Source organism: Chelonia mydas, chromosome 2 (assembly GCF_015237465.2).
Source record: "Chelonia mydas isolate rCheMyd1 chromosome 2, rCheMyd1.pri.v2, whole genome shotgun sequence".
In the NCBI taxonomy this organism is placed as follows: Eukaryota; Metazoa; Chordata; order Testudines; family Cheloniidae; genus Chelonia; species Chelonia mydas.
Window position 1 is genome coordinate 148343196 of NC_057850.1, and position 18066 is coordinate 148361261.

Below are 18066 nucleotides of genomic sequence, written 5' to 3' on the forward strand. Positions count from 1 at the left end.
AGGGAGAAGTGGGAACATGGTGTGCTTAGGGGAGGAGGCGGAGGTGAGGTGGGGCGGGGAGGGGAGCTTGGCTGCCGGTGGGTGCAGAGCACCCACTAATTTTTCCCTGTGGGTGCTCCAGCCCCAGAGCACCCACGGAGTCAGCGTCTATATGCCTGTCTTCTCCTTGGGTGGAGTGGGGATGCTGTTGGTTTTTGGTTTTGTTTTCTTTCAAGTAGTTCTGATTCCCATGCATTTCAGAATTGACTGGAAGGGTCTGGAGGCACTAGAAGTCAGAATGGAGTGAAAGGGGAGGGGCTTATGCTCAGCTATTGGTGACTGAGGGTTAAAATCTAAACACTAGGGGAGTTCCCAGCTTGTCTGTCTCTGGAAGCACAAGGTAAAGAGTGGAAATTCTGAGTGAACTTCAGAAAGGATTACAGATAAGTACGTTTCTTTTATAATTTAAAGTGAAGGGAGGGTGAAACTAGAAGTATTATGGTATTCATTAAAATCTGCATACAAATATTTTTATGTTCATAGGAGAGAAGCGTGCCTACCTATCACTTCCCAGGCCAGGGGTAAGTTTTGTGGGTTGTTACTTTTTTGTTGTTGTACATCTGTTGATAACTAATTGACCCCCACAACTTGCATATTGCTCGCGTATTAACTGCTTTGTAAAGATACAGACAATAAAACCTTGTTAATGCACACCTTGATTGTATGGCCCTTTGTGAGTTACTGAATTAGTTAGTAAATGAGTAAACATTTTAAAAAGCCAGGGTAATCCATCATAAAATATGTTTTTGTTATTTACTTTACAATTCTAGCTTAATTTTAATTAATTATAGTTTGAAATGTACAGAATATCTGACTTTATTTTTACAAGATGTACCATAGTACATTGATTATTACAGTATCTTGACTGCACTGTAATATATTGTAAAAATAAGTTTTGTGACCTGACACCTCCCTGCACTATTGTCTGAGTTAGTAACTCCTTTATTGAAGGAAAAATTGACTTGTTTGTGCATACTAGGAGGTGTCCATGGTAACGAGGCTCTACTGTCTGTAAATAAAAAATTTCATTCAGATTTTGTCATTTTTTTATGTGATAAATCAGTTTATTACTATGCTGCACAACAGGTCAACAGATCAATCTAGAGTATATAATATACTGTTTCTGAAAATATCCATCTCCTGGTAAACCATCTAGTAAGTCCTGTTAGTATTACTTGTAATATAGTCATAAATACAACACAATAACATATTAGTCCTCTCATGGGGGAAGGGAAATGATAATATTGTCTCCAGCTTTTTCTCTTGCCCTGATCCCTTTTCTAAACCTGTAGCATTGAGGAGTTGGTGGTATGGTATAATCACCTGTTCTTCTTAAGTCTTCTTTGAACACTTCTGCAGCAGTTTCAGAAGCAATACTTTAACTGTTACTTTACCCTTAATGAAGAGATATAATACCTTAAAGATAAAATTCATTCATTCTTGAGCCTACTTAAGGGGTTACTTCAGATTTAAGTGGTGCTGTGCTGGGCCTTTTGCAAAGGGGTGAATGTCACCTTCTGGAAGTAGATAAGTTGGTTGAGGGGAGATGACTAGAATTTTTTTGGTTAACTGCTTCAGTGACTACAGACATATAGTTTGGCCCCAGAAGAACCATCTATGTAGGCTTTGGTTTGGGGATATAAATCATACTGCTCTGCTGTCTTTGAAAGCTCTTAGAATCATTGAATCATAGAATATCAGGGTTGGAAGGGACCTCAGGAGGTCATCTAGTCCAACCCCCTGCTCAAAGCAGGCACAATCCCCAATTTTTTTTTGCCCCAGATCCCTAAATGGCCCCCTCAAGGATTGAACTCACAACCCTGGGTTTAGCAGGCCAATGCTCAAACCACTGAGCTATCCCTGGCGTTAAAGGACAGAGCATTGCAGAAGGGTAAAAGAGTTGAGAGGTCAAGAAAGAGTACGGAGGTTGCATTGTTGAGTATTGTGAAGATAAATGGACTCTTTCCTGTTGGTTTACTGGCAAGGCAACCCTTAGGATTTATGGGGCCCTTTGCAGTATTATTAAACTGGTGCCCCTATGCCCGACAGCAGCCTAGGCTCGCAGCCTGGTGCAGGGGAGGGACGAGGCCGCAAAGGATACCGAGCCACCCAGCCCACCTCCCGGTGGCGGACAGTCACAGTTCCCCGCAGAGACCCCCGTACTCTCTCCCTCAGGCAGAATGCGCAGCACTGGCGCATTCGACTCTCTAAATACTGCCCCTGCCTAAGAACACTGCAGCGCCTGCTAGGTGTGCGGGAGCTCACCCGCTCTTACCTGCTGTCATGGGCGGCGGTGGGTAAAGCTGCCGCTTGGGGAGGCTAGCTCCCTAGCCCACCTCTTCTGCCTGTGGCCCTGCCCATACTCCACCCCGATCTACCCCAGGCCCCGCCCCCACTCTGCCCGGCCCCACCACTCCCCAATGTGTCTCCCTTCTCTTCCCTCCCCATCCCTGATCACCCCCGTCCAGCCAAATCCCTGAACCCAAATGAAGCAAATGACATTAGAAAGAAATTGCATAAGAATGTTTTTTTCAAAAGAAAATGGAGCATGTTTTCCACTGCATGCCAGAAGGTGACGACTGGACATGCAGAAGGTACCTAATTAAAAGCACTAAATTTAGGAATAAAAAATGTCAGTCACAGGTATTTTGATAGACCCTGAAGTTTTGTCAGAGATTTATTTGCAAAAACTTTGTAGTAAGGGCAAGTCAGCTGTCCTGCTGAATACAACATTAATTATTATGGAATACATGATGCAGCTCTTCTCTGTTTTACATTTTCTTAATCAGTATTTCTAAGCTGATTTTATGTTTTAAATGTACTCTTAAGCCTTCATAAAGTAATCATTCCAGATTACTACATATTTAACTCTGAAACAAAGACATTATTTTAAATTAATTAGTCAGAGGTTTAGTGTGTTTATAACAATGTTCATTGCTTTTAGAAAAAGGGAACACTAATTTACTTTGTGTGATCTCCATAACAACAGACATGTTTATGAAATTTCACCAACTTTAAAAAAATATGTTTCCAAAGATTTTAGGCATAACAAAGGATTTTATGTCTTACTAAGGTACTGATTTTGCTGGATGGTTCTCTTAAAACTAATTCATCAAATAGAAGTAAAGAAAGGAAAACTCGTTTGTCCAGCTATCTGGAAGGAAAGGGGTGTTGTCCCTTTAAGGGCTAGTCTCCCCAACAGGTGAAGGGAGAAAGGGATGGACAGAAAAGACAGGAAGATTTTGGAAGGAAGTTTTTTGTACTATAGTAATTAAAATAAAAATGTGCATTTTAGATAAGAGTGGTCTTTTGAAGGATTTATTTAATAAACTATATGTCTGAAGATCCAAGCACTACAGTAATGCACAACTGTTTTTGTTAGTAAATTCAGAAACTGACAGTATATACCTGGGGTTGGCAAATGCCTGTTAAATGGCTTCATTACCTCTTGAATGGCTCTTTAAGAGTTTCAATGTTGTGCTAATAGGGCTGGAAGGCTTTTTCACTTTTAAGTTACTAGATCCCCTCCAGAGTAAGTGTCACCAGGCTGCAGCAGCTAGCTGTGGGAGCCTGCAGGAAGGGTTAGAACAGGGATAGGAAGTGGCAGGACGGTGGACACTAAGACCCAGGGGTGCCCCAAATTTTTTGGTGCACTGTGCAGCCTTGTGTGCTGCATATGCCTAAGGACGGCCCTGTTTACTAGTCAGAATCCTAGTTTCCTCTGAGGCAGCTTCATGTGTAAAAAGCTTGATATAGAAAGAAATTGAATAATCCTGGTTGGTTCCCTATTGCCGGCTCTGCACCCACGCTGCTTGAGAACAAACACCAAACAGGCAAAAGTAGTATAAAGTATAGCGAAGAAATATGTGTGTGTGGTTAGAGGAGGGAGAAAAGCACTTAAAAAGGGGGGGTAAGGGAAGGCGGAGTGTAGAAAAGCTACAGAAAAGGAGGGAGATACAAAGACACAAAAGACTGGGACAGATTCATAGCTGAAGTAGACCTGGTCAAACATTTTCCAACAGAGCAGTTTCCTATTGGAAAATGCTGATTTGACAAAAACAAAATGTTTCACGGGAACACACTGAAACTGTCATGGGAAGTAGTTGGATATTTTGTTGTTCTTCAAGTGCTGTGTATTCCACATGTGCGCGCATGCACACCATCTGCCTGAGTCAGGAAATTCTAACCAGGGTCCATTGGCCTGCCTGCATGCAGTAGTTCGCCTCATGCTTCAGACTGAGGGCATAAGAGGCAATGTGGGCCAACGCCTCTCCAGTTCCTTCTCACCACTGCATGGCCTGAGTTGGAATCCCTGAGCCCACAGATTTTTCCTGCTTTTATCCTTAGTCCTTTTATCCTTATCCTTTTTATCCTTTCCTGCAAATTTATAAATAATTTTTATGTAAGTAGAGTTAGTGTAAATAGTTATTTCCTCATCCTGGTGTGGGACTATGCAAAGAGTCCCCACATTCAAGTACAGTGTCTTCTGTCCTTGCTCCTTCTCTGATCGATGGTCACCAAAGCTCTCTCTCCAGCTTGGGTGAGATGCATATTGCTGTGAAGTGCGACATTTGTCACTCGTTTCCACCACAAATATTCATAAGCTTTGATTAAGGAAACACCTTAAGGCAGTGGTTCTCAAACTAGGGCCGCCGCTTGTTCAGGGAAAGCCCCTGGCGGGCCAGTTTGTTTATCTGCCACATCCACAGGTTCGGCCGATCTTGGCTCCCACTGGCCACGGTTCGCTGTTCCAGGCCAATGGGGGCTGCAGGAAGGGCAACCAGTAAATCCCTCGGCCCGCGCTACTTCCCGCAGCCCCCATTGGCCTTAAGGAGAAGTCTGTGAGGCCTCGCTCTGATCTGGGCCAGGGATGCCACCTTGTACATGTGCTGCTAGTCTAATGGGGCCCTCCTTCAAGCACATACTTAGGAATGGAGCCCACACCAGCGAAGCCTAAGGTCTCTTCTGCCATGAGGGAGCACTCACATGGTTGGAAGGACAGATCCTCATTCAAATCTGCCCATAAAAGAAGGGATTCCTCCCTGAGCACATGCAGGAGCCCATCCTCCCTGAGCCCATCCTGTTGGTCCATGACTGCAAAAGATCCCCAGGCTGGAGGGTGAAGCGCACAAGGAAAAGGATCTGTCAGTACCGTTTGGTGGCACCAGCTCTAAAACACAAGGACTGACATCTGTTGACTCCATCCAGAAGTGCTGGACCTGATGGTTCCTTGGTATCAGCCTGCCCTTCAAGGACTGCCCAACTACAACTTCCCGGAATGTATCGGAACTGTCAATCCTGACCATTAGAAATGCCCTGAACACCTGGTCATCCTGAGACACGCACGTCACTGATGCAGTCAAGTCTTCTGGTGTAGCAAAGAACAGTCCCCTCTCCAGCCCCTGGGCAAGAGCATAACCTTCCATAACCATTGGTCTAAGCAGTGGAGACAGAGGACTTCTTAGATTCGGATGAGTTGGACACCCTGGCTGGTTCATCTCCTCATAGAGAGCTGAGTCCTGGTAAACAGTCAAAGAACTCTGAACGCCATCCTCCCAAATACGACTTCCCAGGGACCATTGCTACCCGATGCCATGGAGTCATTTCCCCCCTTCCCCCCCACTCCCACATACACGGTTGATCCTTCCATTTGGGCTTACTGGGGCCCCTGGAACCCCTACAGTAGGTGTCCCAGAGCTGTCCACAATCCAACCACACTACTTCTAGCTGGCGTCCACCAGATTCCTAAGAGTACAAGGAGGCGAACGTTGACCTGGGTCTGCAGGAACCGATAGTGCCAACAGGAATCTTGTCCTTGTTTCTGGATGAAGCTGTCACTCCACCTTCACCATCTCTAGTGGACAACCATGGGCAGTACGAGGGGCTCCAGTAGGGGATAGCCAGTGACCTCCAGGTACCACTGGTGGAGGTCAGGGACTCCCAACATCAGCTCCTAGATATTCTGCAGCTGTAGGACTATGCAAGGTGGCGCTCCCAGTTAATGAGGATATCCAGGAGTCAGCCAGGTTGGTTTGGCACACTGCAGCTTCGTGCCCCCATGCCTAAGAGGGCTGAGAAACTGTTTTGTCCCTGCCAAAGGGGCTGAATTTCTTTTCTTCCACCTGGCAACAATGCTGTGGTTGTACATACAGCCACAGAGAGAGAGAGACTGCAGCATCCCAGACCACGCCAGCTGACATGGGCTGAAAGAGGTTGGACCTTTGGGGACAAAAGGACTTTTCTTCTACAAGCCTACAACTCCATTTTGCTAACTATCGGGCCTTGTTAGCAAAATATGATTTTAACAATTACTCCAAGCTGGCCAACTTTAAGGACAAGCTTTCCTTGAGGATGGAGCCCAATTTCAGTCTTTCATAAAAGGGCAAAGAAGGGAATTCAAGCTGCTGTGGACACTGCATCCACAGGCTTGGCCACTGGTATAGTCATGAGGCATGGGTCTTGGCGTCACTCCTCAGGAAGGTCCAGTACACCATGCAGGACTTGCCTTTCGACAAGTCAGATTTGTTTAGCAGAAAATCAGATGAAAGACTCAACATCAATTACTATGCTTCTTGGGAATTTACACCCTGGTCCAGAGGAGAAAACACCAGAGGCAGGTGTATAAGCCAAGGTTGCCCCCTCCACAGATGTTGTGCCATAAGCATCCAGCCAAACCCCTGCGTAAGCAGAGGGTTCAGGGGCCTCTATTTTTTCAGCCCCCCTCTACTACCGGAACCTCTGACCATTCCCAGCTACCCACTAAGGGATGCTTTTGATACCTCAGTCAAGATCCACCCACCCCTACTGATGCCACCCACTTCTAATTCTCCCCTCCTTATCTTTGGGGGCTGCCTTTCACTTTGCACTCAAACTTGGGACTCTCTCTTGATAGTTGGGTATTAGAAATTATCCATCAAGCATACTCTGTAGAGTTTCCCTTCCCCCCGTCCTCACAAAACCCTTCCTGGTCCCCCTTCAGGGACCATTTTCATGAGGTGTTTGGAGGCGGACTGCCTCCTCCTACAAGAGGTAATAGAACAAGTGCCATCTCAGTATCAAGGAAGAGGGTTCTATACCCTTTATTTTTTAGTCCCCCAAAAAGACAGAGGGTGGAGACGCATTCTGGACCTTCAACAACTGAGCATCTTTATTTGAAAGCCAAATTTAAGATGGTTACACTAGCATCACTAATCCGCTCTCTACAGGAGGGAATGTAGTTTGTGGCAAACAACATGAAGGATGCCTATTTCCATGTAGATATCCATCTGTCCCACAGAAAGTTCCTTTTGGTTTTGAATGGGTCAGGAACATTTGCAGTTCAGAGACCTTCCCTTTGGACTAGCAACAGCACCCAGAGTATTTACAGAGGTCGTCTTTGTGGTGGCAGCCCAAATGAGATGTCAGGGTTACACAGTTTTCCCATATCTCAGCAATTGGCTCGTAGTAATTCATTGCAGCCATGAGTTCAGATCAGCATCTTCGTTCTTTCTACATCTTCTAGAAGCGCTGGGTGTCTGTTTAAACAAAGAAAAGTCTTTTTCAACACCCACACAGATGATGAACTTTATCAGAGTGACACTGGACTCCATTGCAACAAGAGCTTTCCTCCCCATGGAAAGATTTTAGTTAATGAGCAACCTGATAGCACTCACAGACCAAGGACTATGGTCAGGATGTGCCTTTCTCTTCCGGGCCACATGGCCTCCTGTACTTATGACACACCATTCAGCAGGCTTCACTCTCTACGCTGCCCACTGGCCTTGCTCTAGTCAGTCTACTCACCAAACCAGGATCTCATCAACACCAGAGTGACTTTTCTCATCATGGTCAGTATCTCTCTTACCAGGAGGTTGAACCCGGTACCGGGACCGCCTGGGAGGCCAGACTGCACATCCATTTGCTGAAACTGAGAGCAGTCCACCTGGCATGCAGGGCTTTTCTCTCGCTCATTCATTCTCTTCATGTCCAAGTAATGACTGACAACATCACCATGGTTTTACATAAACAAACTGGGTAGAGCAAGATTTCTTCCCCTTTTCCTAGCAGTCAGGCTTTGGAACTGGTGCATCACAAACTACATCACTGTTCCAGCCTCATACCTTCCAAATGCCCAAAACTTCCCAGCAGATAACCTGAGCAGACACTTCTCTGCAGACCATGCATGGGAGATACTCCGCTCTGTCCTGAGCTAGATATTCACGCAGTGGGGAACACTTCAGTAGGATCTCTTCACGTCCCAAATGAACAGGAAGCTTCACTTGTACTTCTCCAGAGGAGCTATAGGTCACAGCTTCCAGGGTGATGCTCTCCTGTTGTCATGGACAGACAATCTCAGAGATGCCTTTCCTCACATTCCCGTTACCACAGGTCTTGAGAAACATCCCTCAGGACAGGGCCAGAGTCATTCTTCTCATGCCCAACTGGCCCAGATACTTTTGGTTCATGTAGCTCCTGAGAATGTCAAGCCATCCTCCTGTCAGGATCTGCCCGTTCCTGGATCTCCTTATTTCCTGGATCTCCTTATTCAGGAACGGGGCAGAATCAGACACCCCAATCCATACCCTCTCTACCTCATGGCCTAGTGTTTTGGATAGGCATCAGAATGAGAACACTCTTGCTCAGCGCCAAGCCAAGCTATTCTTACTCTAAGTAGGAAAGACTTAGAACTTGCTACCTAGCTAAAAGGAGACACTTGTCTACCTAGGCTCAGAATAAACAGCCTCCTCCAACTTCTCCAAATATCCTAGTTGTTTAAGATTATTTCCTGTTTTTAAAAAACTCAAGTCCTTCCATTAGCTCACCATGGGTCCATCTTGAAGCGGTCAGTGCCTTCCTGACAGCAAGGTTTATGAAAAGCCTAGTAAGACCTTTCTGCCAGTTGTAAAACCTACACCTGAATGTGACCTCAACCTCATCCTGTTAGCACTCACCAGGCCACCATTTGAACACTGAACAACATGCTCCATGTCACACCTGTCCGTGAAAGTCATGTTTCTAGTTGCTACTACCTCAACCAGAAGGGTGAGTGAGATGGAGCCCTCCTGGCAGACCCACCGTATGCTGTTTTTCTCCATTCACCTACAGCCTAAATTCTTCCTCAAGGTTATTTCTGAAATCCACATCAACCAAACTATCCGCTTACGTATTTTATTCCTGAAACCCCATGCTTCTGCTAAGGAGAGGTGACTTCATTCCCTCAACCTCAGACATACCTTAGCGTTCTACCTGCAGGGGACCACACCTGTCAGAAAATCATTTAGGCTATTTCTTGCTATAGTGGAATGGACTCTAGGACAAGCTATATCCTCTCAGAGAATCTCTAAATTGAGTTCTGGTTACATCATCATGTGCTATGAATTACCCCATGCAGAGGGAAATGTGCTTCCACAAGTGCATAAGCTGCCTGTACAGCATCCCTGCATAAAGTACCAATTCTGGACATATGCAGAGTGGCTACCTGGAGCTCCATTTACAAAACATTATGAGCTAATTCAGGCATCCTCTCACACACACCCCTCACCCCCAGTCTCAACACTACTTGTCAATCACCCAGGTGTGGAATACACATAGGCGCTGGCACTTGAAGAAATGGAGGTTTACCTGTAACTGGAAGTTCTTCGAGATGTGTGGTCCCTATCTGTACTCCACTACCCCACCCTCTGTCCCGTCTGCTTCAGATCCTCCTCGATCCACGATAGGAGGAGGAACTGGAGAGGCTTCAGCCCGCACTTCCTCTTACACGCTTGGTCTGGAGCATGAGGAGAACTACTGAGTACATGCAGGCTATTGGACACTGCTTGTTAGACTTTTTGGACTGGGGTGTATGGCACGCATGTAGAATAGTTAGGGACCACACATCTTGAAGAAGTTCCAGTTACGGGGAAGTAACCTCTATTTTTAACTTTTTCTTTTGTTATTAATTGTAATATAAAAGTCAAAACATTTAAACTTTTAGATACATGACAAATTATAATAAATCAGAACAATGAAGTTGAAACAAAATACTTTTGGAGTATTTCACTTCATGAAGAATTCTGAGATTTTGATGTTTCTGCCCTGATAAAGGATGAAACCAAAGTAGGGACATGCTGGCCGCCGCTTCCCACAGCTCCCATTGGCCGGGAAAAGTGAACCGTGGCCACTGGGAGCTGCAGGCAGCTGTGCCTGCGGACGGTCAATGTAAACAAACTGTCTTACGGCCCACCAGCAGGTTACCCTGATGGACCACATGCGGCCTGTGGGCCACGGGTTGCCCACTGCTGTAGAGGGAGAAATCAGTGTTGAGGAACTTTTCTGAAACTGACACCAAAACCACACCACTCTGCTATTATCTTATGAAGATACTTTTTCTTTTCTGTACTTATGGATGGCATATTGGGGCCCAAATCTACAAAAATGTATGAACGCTTTTGTGTGTGCTTGATATAGATATGCAGATCTCTCTGTGCTCATCCTTGGATGATGGGGTGGGTCCCCAAAGGTGGTACTTCAGTAAGGTTACTGAAGCCAGCAAAATCCCCAATGAGGAACAGTAACAGGAAATGAAAGTCATTCGTAAGTGAGAATTGCTGTTCAAAGTATTATTCTCCTGTTTGCACATTTGTGTCAATTGTCTTTAAGATAACATATCTTTATTGGGAGAAAGCAGCATATTCTGTTATGTAGTGCCATAAATACCTCATACAGTAAGGGATCTCTATACTACCACAGCCATGTCAGGAAAGAATTCAGTTGCACAACTATGGTTCCTTTTAGAGTTAAAACATGGTTCTGTCTTTAATATAGGTAATGCTTTAACTGTGTGTGATCTGTGTTTTTCAACTGTGCTACAACCTTGGACACAGCAAAGCAGTAACATGGTTAAAGGGCACAGTTAAAACGTATTCCCTGGCTGCAGCATCATAAGCCTGCCTGCTGCTTATTGGCAACTTCCAGATAATGGCAACTTTTTGCTGCGAACCAAGAGATTGATAAGAAGCAGAATCCACTGTACATATAAAATATATTACATGAAACAAACTTAAATGACATTCAGTACTATGAATTTGTAAATTCTCTGGTGGATCATTTGGTGCCAGTGCAATTCCCCCTCCGGCCGCCCCCCCCATTTCTAATACATCTGCAGAATTAGATCAGTTCTTTATAACTAAGACCCCCTGAAGGTATGTTTTGGATAGACATTCATAAAGTTTACAATAAGCCTTTGGGAACTTTGGCAGGAACTTCCATGCAAGTTAAATAACAGCAAGTGGCAAATTGTGGCAGGAGATCAGTAATAGTATTCCATTAGTGCCTAGAAACCTCAAGCAGGATTGAGGCTGCATTGTGCCTAGATGCTTTACAACAGTGGTTCTCAACTAGGGATACACCTACCCCTGGGGGTACGCAGAGCTCTGCCAGGGGGTATGTCAACACATCTAGATCAGTATTTCTCAACCTGATGGACGCAGGATGGGTTTAGGGGGGTCGCAAGTGCAGGCCCAGTCTCGGGGGTGACAAGCAGGGCAATTGCCTGGGTCCTCATGCCACAGGAGGCCCCACAAAGCTAAGTTACATGCCTCAGCCCCAGGTGGTGGGGTTTGGGCTTCAGGCTCCTGAAAGAGGCACAGCAGTCTGGAAAGGTTGAGAACCACTGCTTTATAAAAGAGAGGAAATCCATGGAATGAGAAAAGCAGCAGCTCCACTGAATGTGCCTGCGTTGGCCTCCAGCCATTACAGTCAATCAGGATCTGAGTGGCACAGGAGGAGGAGCAGCAGCCACAGGAAGCAGCATGCCCCTCCTGGGTTTATGTGGATTTCAGGTTGGAAACCTGACAAGGAGCTGATGATGACTGAACCAGTAGGTAGCTCCTCTCTATAGCTTCAAAATCACCCGAGAGGCAATTAAAAAAAGGGGGCGGGGGGGATGCAGCTATCCGCAAGGACCACTTAGCTTCTGAGCGGGTCATGCTGCCATGCAGGAGGGGGGCTATGAGGTGAATCTGGGTGAATCTTCGGAAGTCTCAGGGGCAGAACCTCATGGCATTTCCTTGGACACAAATCCCACTCCCACATTCCACAAGGAATGTTTCAGAAGAAACCCCAAGCAGGAAACAGTGTGCTGTTCCTTACACAGAAAAACCTCTCATATGGAGCACGTAGGCCTCTGTCTTAGTTAATAAAATCCCATTCTGCAAAGTACTTCTAAAGATGACCTTATATTTTACTCCGTGACTTGTTACTAAATTGACTGCCTATACCTTTTATAAATCTTTTTCTTCCAATTATTTTTTGTTTGAAACAGAAGCATAATGCAAATCTGAAAGCATTAAAGCCAGTCAAACTTGATACTGAGGTAAGATTCTTCCCTCTATTTAGTATTGAACCTTTTAATTATTTGTTAATTTGTATAAAGAATGTAGTGAATGGAAAAAATGCAGTAAGTTTATCATGTACAGGAACAAGCAAAACTTGGAAAACTTGGATTAGAACTGCATTTGCTCACCTCTGATGTAGACTCTGAGACTGAGAAATGGGAGGACCAGGAGAATGAGATTGTGCACCATGGACAAAGTATATCCAGCATGGCCCACTCCATGTACTTATTTACCAGGTAATTACTCTGAATACAGTTTAAAAAGAAAAAAAGTATTTGTAGGACTTACGGAACCAGAGACAGGTTTTGGCTTTATTGAGAAAGCAGAACATTTTATAGGGAACTATAATTGAGTTTCATCCATATGCCTCCTGATTTTATATTCTAGCCTATAATACTTCATCAATAAACAGCTTGGTAAGCTTTTCTAAGTGCTGGACATAATTGTGTTGGCAAGCAGCTCTTTTTAGGATCTTCTGTGAAAGAGAGATTTTTTTTAAAATAAACATACACTGAAATTTTCAAAGCTGACCAAGAGACTTAGTCACAGAACTCCCATTTGAAAGGCAGACAGTAACTGTTGGACTCACTCCCTTCATCAGCTTTGAAAACGTCAATGCTTATGTTTTTTTTTTTTTAAAAATTGACATTATTCAAATGTAATTTTTGTAACAATTTTTAAAAGCAAAAAAGTCACATGTTAAGGTTAATCCTCCTTTAACTTAGAAAAAAAGGTAGCTACATTCTATTTTTCAAAATCTTGAAAGCTGCAATTAAGGTTGCAGCAGGTCTTTCATCATAACCCCATTTTTCAGTGTTTGTAACTTCCTGAAAAAATGTCATTCTGCACAGAGAGGTCTGTCCAGATGTGATTTTTTTCATTCTGATTTTTAATATGAGGAAAAACCCTTGCAACTATTGAAATGATTGAAGAATGAAAAAACAACTACTTCAGCATCTTATGACCTACATTTTGATCACCAGTAAACACAAATGACAGAAAAATCCCTTCAGACTTTACATTTAAATATCACTTTATATGTAATCATCTCCCCCACGTGGGTGGGGGGAAAAAAGATTGGCGTTAGACTGAAAAAATCTGAAAGGTCATAACTGACAGAAAATGACAACTGGTTAGGATATTGAAAATATAAATTTTGTACAGTGTGGGCAGGTTAACATTTCAAGAACCTTTTAATATTTGCTTTCCCTGACTTTGTTTAAATGTGTAGCTTTAATGTTCATTATTGGAGGTTTTATCTATATAATAGAATATTTACTTGAAGCAAATCAAATTGAAACAAAGGAAATTAAAACAAATAGTAAAAGATTCTTTAACTGTGTAAATAAATAGAGAACAAGAAAAGATGTACAGCCGCTGTGCTGTGAGGATGGGGTAGAAATCAAGGATAATGAAACTAAATGTATACTTTGCCTTAATTTTCAGTAAGGATTACAATACAGATCTTGGGGGCTGTTGCCCCTTTTCTATCTGAGGGCCTAATCAAATTTCAGAGATCTTGGAGATGTTCCAGTTGACATTAGAAATTGATGGTCTGGTATTTTCTTTGATGAAAACTTGTTTGTTTATAAGGAATGTACAAAGTCCTGCTTCTCTGAATGCAGGAGGCTTTTCTTAGTTTACAGCCCCAGGCCTCTTTAGCCAACACCAGACACAAAAGTGCTCTTGCTAGCTTTTTTCCTCTGGTCATACTGTAATCTGCAACTGTTTGCATCTGCCTCTCTCTGTGTTCTGTTTATTTTGTGTGTGTGTGTGTGTGTGTGTGTGGTCTGCCCACACCTACATATCTCAGCAAAACCCTTCTGCCCACTTAGTGCAAACTCTTGCGTGGGTTCACAACCCCCTTTTGTTTTAGGTGGGAGAGGACTTCTGATAACTCAACCTAACAGTTACATTACTTGAAAGCCGTGTTCATACCCAGGGTACTGTCTACACTGCACAGTTGTCACCAAAACCTTTGTCTTTCGCGGGTACTTAAAAAGAAAAGGAAAAAAAAAACCTGCGAAAGACACAAGTTTTGCCGACGCAAGCAGCAGTGTAAATGCAGCTTTGTCGGCAGGAGCGCTCTCCAGGCTGGAAGTACCGCAAAAGAGCCTTGTCGCTAGAAGCTGCGTAGTGTAGACAAGCTCCCAGTCTCAGGTTTGTGATCAGAGCAGTGACCAGTGCCTCTCACCATAACAGGGCAAAAGCATGACAGCTAATGGGAAGGAGTGTATAGAAATGGAAATTACTACATCCACTGTGAAAGCAAAACCCAAAGAGCTTAATGCATACAGGGTAGGGGGATGTGATGACTTCTCTCCCGGAATACTAAAAGAACTGACACATGAAATTACAAGTCCAGTGACAAGGATTTTTAATCTGTCCAACCATATGACTAGAGAATAGCAGGCATAGTACCTATATTTAAGAAAGAGAAAAAGTTATCCGGACAACTACAGACTCATTAATCTGACCCCAACAGTATGTAAGACCTCAGAACAAGACACGGAGGTAAATGGAAAATGGGTTTACCAAAGGTAAATTGTGCAAGACTAATGCGATAAGTTTTTTTTTTAATAAGAACTGATTTTTGGTGTTTTGTGTTGGATTTTTTTTAGACCAGAGAAATGTTGGATCTAATCTGTCTGGACCTCACTCAACCATTTGATACAGTACCACAGGGGAAATTAATAGTTAAACTGGAGAAGATAGGGATTAGTTTAAGAATTAAGGGTGTGATTGACTGGCTATAGGGGAAATGTCAATAGGTTGTGCTGAAATTGGAACTATCTGTCTGGAAAGGAGGTTCCTAGTGAAGTTCAAGGTTTGCTCTGGGGACATTGACACAGAAAGGAGGGTGCTCATAAAATCTGATGATACAAAGTTGGGAGGCATCATCAATACAGAGGAGGACTGGAATATTTCACAGGAAGAAGAGGATGACCTTGAGGACTGGAGTAATAGAAATGACATGAGATTTAATAGTGCAAAGTGCAAGGTCATGCACTTAGGGATTTATAACAAGAATTTCTGCTATATGCTGAGGGATATATATCAGAGAGGTAAATACCAGGGAGGGTGAAGAGCTTTTAAAGCTAAAGGACAATGTTGGCACAAGAAAAAATAGATATAAACTGTTGGTGAATAAATTTGAGCTGGAAATTAGAATGTTTCTGACCATTAGAGAAGTGAGGTTCTGGAACAGCTTCGCAATAGGAGTAGCAGGGGCAAACAACCTAACTGGTTTTAAGATGGAATTGGATCATTTGTGAAATGGGGGTTGCCTCTGATAGCAGGGGACTAGATTCTGTGACCTTGGATGTTCCTTCCAGTCCTCTGTTCAGATAAGCAGACTGGCTGTATATAATGGCTACATTTGGTGAAGTTCTAGGAGGAGAAAAAGCATATAAACCATATTATGTAAAAAACAAGGGAACAGACTAAGCAATCACCAGCTGTACATGGTATTAATTCTGTTATTGTCTCTTTCAGAGGAGAAGGGCTGCTGAAGACTACCCAGGATTTATTTCACCAAGCAGAGGTAATTTATATTGAGGAAAAAGGGATTAGTAAACTGTCTAAGATGCTGTTAATGGCCAGTTTGTGTTATTCTTGTATCTGAATTACAGAGCAATTTAAAGCTCTGCAGTTGAGGTCCTTAGCATTAAAAATTCCCAGACACCCCATAACTAAGGTAGTATTTTTCCTGAAAGTCAGCATACCTGCATTCCAGGAATTAGTTTGAGGGGCTACTATTAAAATATTAAGACAGTGCTCATCAAGCTTTGATGTTCTGTAATTTGGATATTAGTTTGAGAAAGGTGTAAAATTTCTGTACAAATCAGTTTGCGAAGGGACTCTTGTTTATTGAATCTTAATAGTCTGAGATACCAGATTAATCCCAAGGAAGCATAGGGAAGATTGTACGACTCAGATCCTACATACACTCACGGACCAAATGTGTGCTGCTGCTATGGTGGCTCCTTAAAAGGCCCCTTCGCTTTCTACAGGCTCGGGCATAGATTTCTCTGCTGTGTGCCACTCAGCTCAGTTGTAACTGATGTTCCATCCTTCCCTGAGCAGCATGCAGCCGCCTTTTGAGCAGGAGGAAGGGGGAAAGCAAAAGAATTTAAATAATAGAAAAGACAAGAAGGAATGCAAGAGAACATAGCATAAAAGGACATGGGATAGAAAATGAATTTTGGAGATGGAGGATGAGTGGGTAGTAGTGGCAACTCTTAGGGCAATACATGGAAACAAAGGAGCACCAGGAGGCATCCATGGACCAAATCCTTGCAAGGGACTTCAACAAAGAAAATTTGGGAACCACTCAGTGAAAATGAAACCTCATCACTCTGCATCCATGTGCTGAATCTGTGCAGGGAAAGCAATTTTTTTATCTGAGAAAATGTCATTTTGTCCTGTATCGTGTAATTTCAAAATTGCCTAAAAATGCAGGCAGATGTATATAATTTTAAATGTTTCCAGAGCATGGCAAAGAAATATTTCCCTCTGCCTTTAATTTACTAGCACATTACTTTGTTGTAATACTAAGTAGTAGTCTGTTGCAATGGTTCTCAACCAGGTGTATGTGTACCCCTGTAGGTACATCAGCTCATGTAGATATTTGCCTAGCTTTACAACAGGCTGCATAAAAAGCACTAGCAAAGTCAGTATAAACTAAAATGTGTACACGGAAATGTCAGTACAATATTTATATTCCAATTGATTTATTTTATAATTCTATTGAAAATAAGCCACTGGTCTATTGTTCTTGAACTATCCAATGTATTTGCAAAATAAACAACTCTGAATAACTTTTTTGTTTCAGGTTTTTGCTACAGAGGGCATAAAGCTTGCTTCAGTTCTTACTGCCTTTTCTAATCAGGTAATGTATGACTAACAAATGGTACAAGTGATTATTTACTTCCCCACTTTATTACACTTGTGTTTGCCTGGAAGCTTGGGGTCACTGGTTTTCCTTGTAACTTACATATATGTTCTGTGATTGTAACGCTGAATGGTTTTAACATCTTAAAATGCATTTCAGCTAGAAGACGATGACACACCTTTGCTTTTGTTGGAGATTGACAAGCTGATCCCTGTGTGCCAGCAGCTTCAGATAACAGCTAAAACCACCGTTCAGGGGAAAAATGCTACGTTTACAAAGGTAAGATTTTAAAAAAAAAAAAAAGTTTTAGGAGAAGCATCCAAGCCTTGTTTGGAAATCTCATTTACTTGCCTACTTCAGCTGTTTGCACAAAAAACAGAACTGCTGATTTAAATCTGGTCCATTCTAGTAGGATTTTTTCTTTTATCACAAAACAGTCGTGAGTGGTGATGAAAACGCGGAACTTTCTGATTCCCCACACAAGGATATGAGCTCTGTCCCACTAATGCCTCAGTTGTGCTGTCTTGCCCAGAATGAACAGCAGAAGTTACTCCCCTTTCCTAACAAGAATATTCTGTTTAAAATTTAAACGTGTTTTTAAAAAATGATATAGAATAGCCAAAATATAGAGGAGCAGAAGAACTCCTCCTCTTTCGAAGAAGCCGTTCTATCTACTGGCTCTGGAGATTTGACCCACTTGTTAACTGTACTCTGAACTGTTCGCTTCAGTTTCAGACATGTCCAGAGGAGAAGAATTTCTTCAGGAAAGATACAGTA

General features: G+C 43.1%; 2 protein-coding genes across 5 annotated transcripts in view; one reads left to right on the plus strand and one right to left on the minus strand.

Moving 5' to 3' along the window:
• Window positions 1-18066, plus strand: part of CTNNAL1 (catenin alpha like 1) — a 131003-nt gene that overhangs the window by 108821 nt on the left and 4116 nt on the right. For all 4 annotated transcript variants that reach the window (XM_037893398.2, XM_043540314.1, XM_043540315.1 and 1 more), the window contains 6 exons: window positions 523-560; window positions 12323-12373; window positions 12477-12631; window positions 15891-15939; window positions 17230-17286; window positions 17449-17568. In XM_037893398.2, the coding sequence (XP_037749326.1) occupies window positions 523-560; window positions 12323-12373; window positions 12477-12631; window positions 15891-15939; window positions 17230-17286; window positions 17449-17568 (470 nt within the window). The remainder of the gene's footprint in view (window positions 1-522; window positions 561-12322; window positions 12374-12476; window positions 12632-15890; window positions 15940-17229; window positions 17287-17448; window positions 17569-18066) is intronic.
• The window catches only part of ABITRAM (actin binding transcription modulator), a 31883-nt gene continuing 20976 nt past the window's right edge, over window positions 7160-18066 (minus strand). Inside the window, exon 6 of the mRNA XM_037893400.2 lies at window positions 7160-7553. Within this exon, the coding sequence (XP_037749328.1) occupies window positions 7488-7553 (66 nt within the window). The 3' untranslated portion in view covers window positions 7160-7487. The remainder of the gene's footprint in view (window positions 7554-18066) is intronic.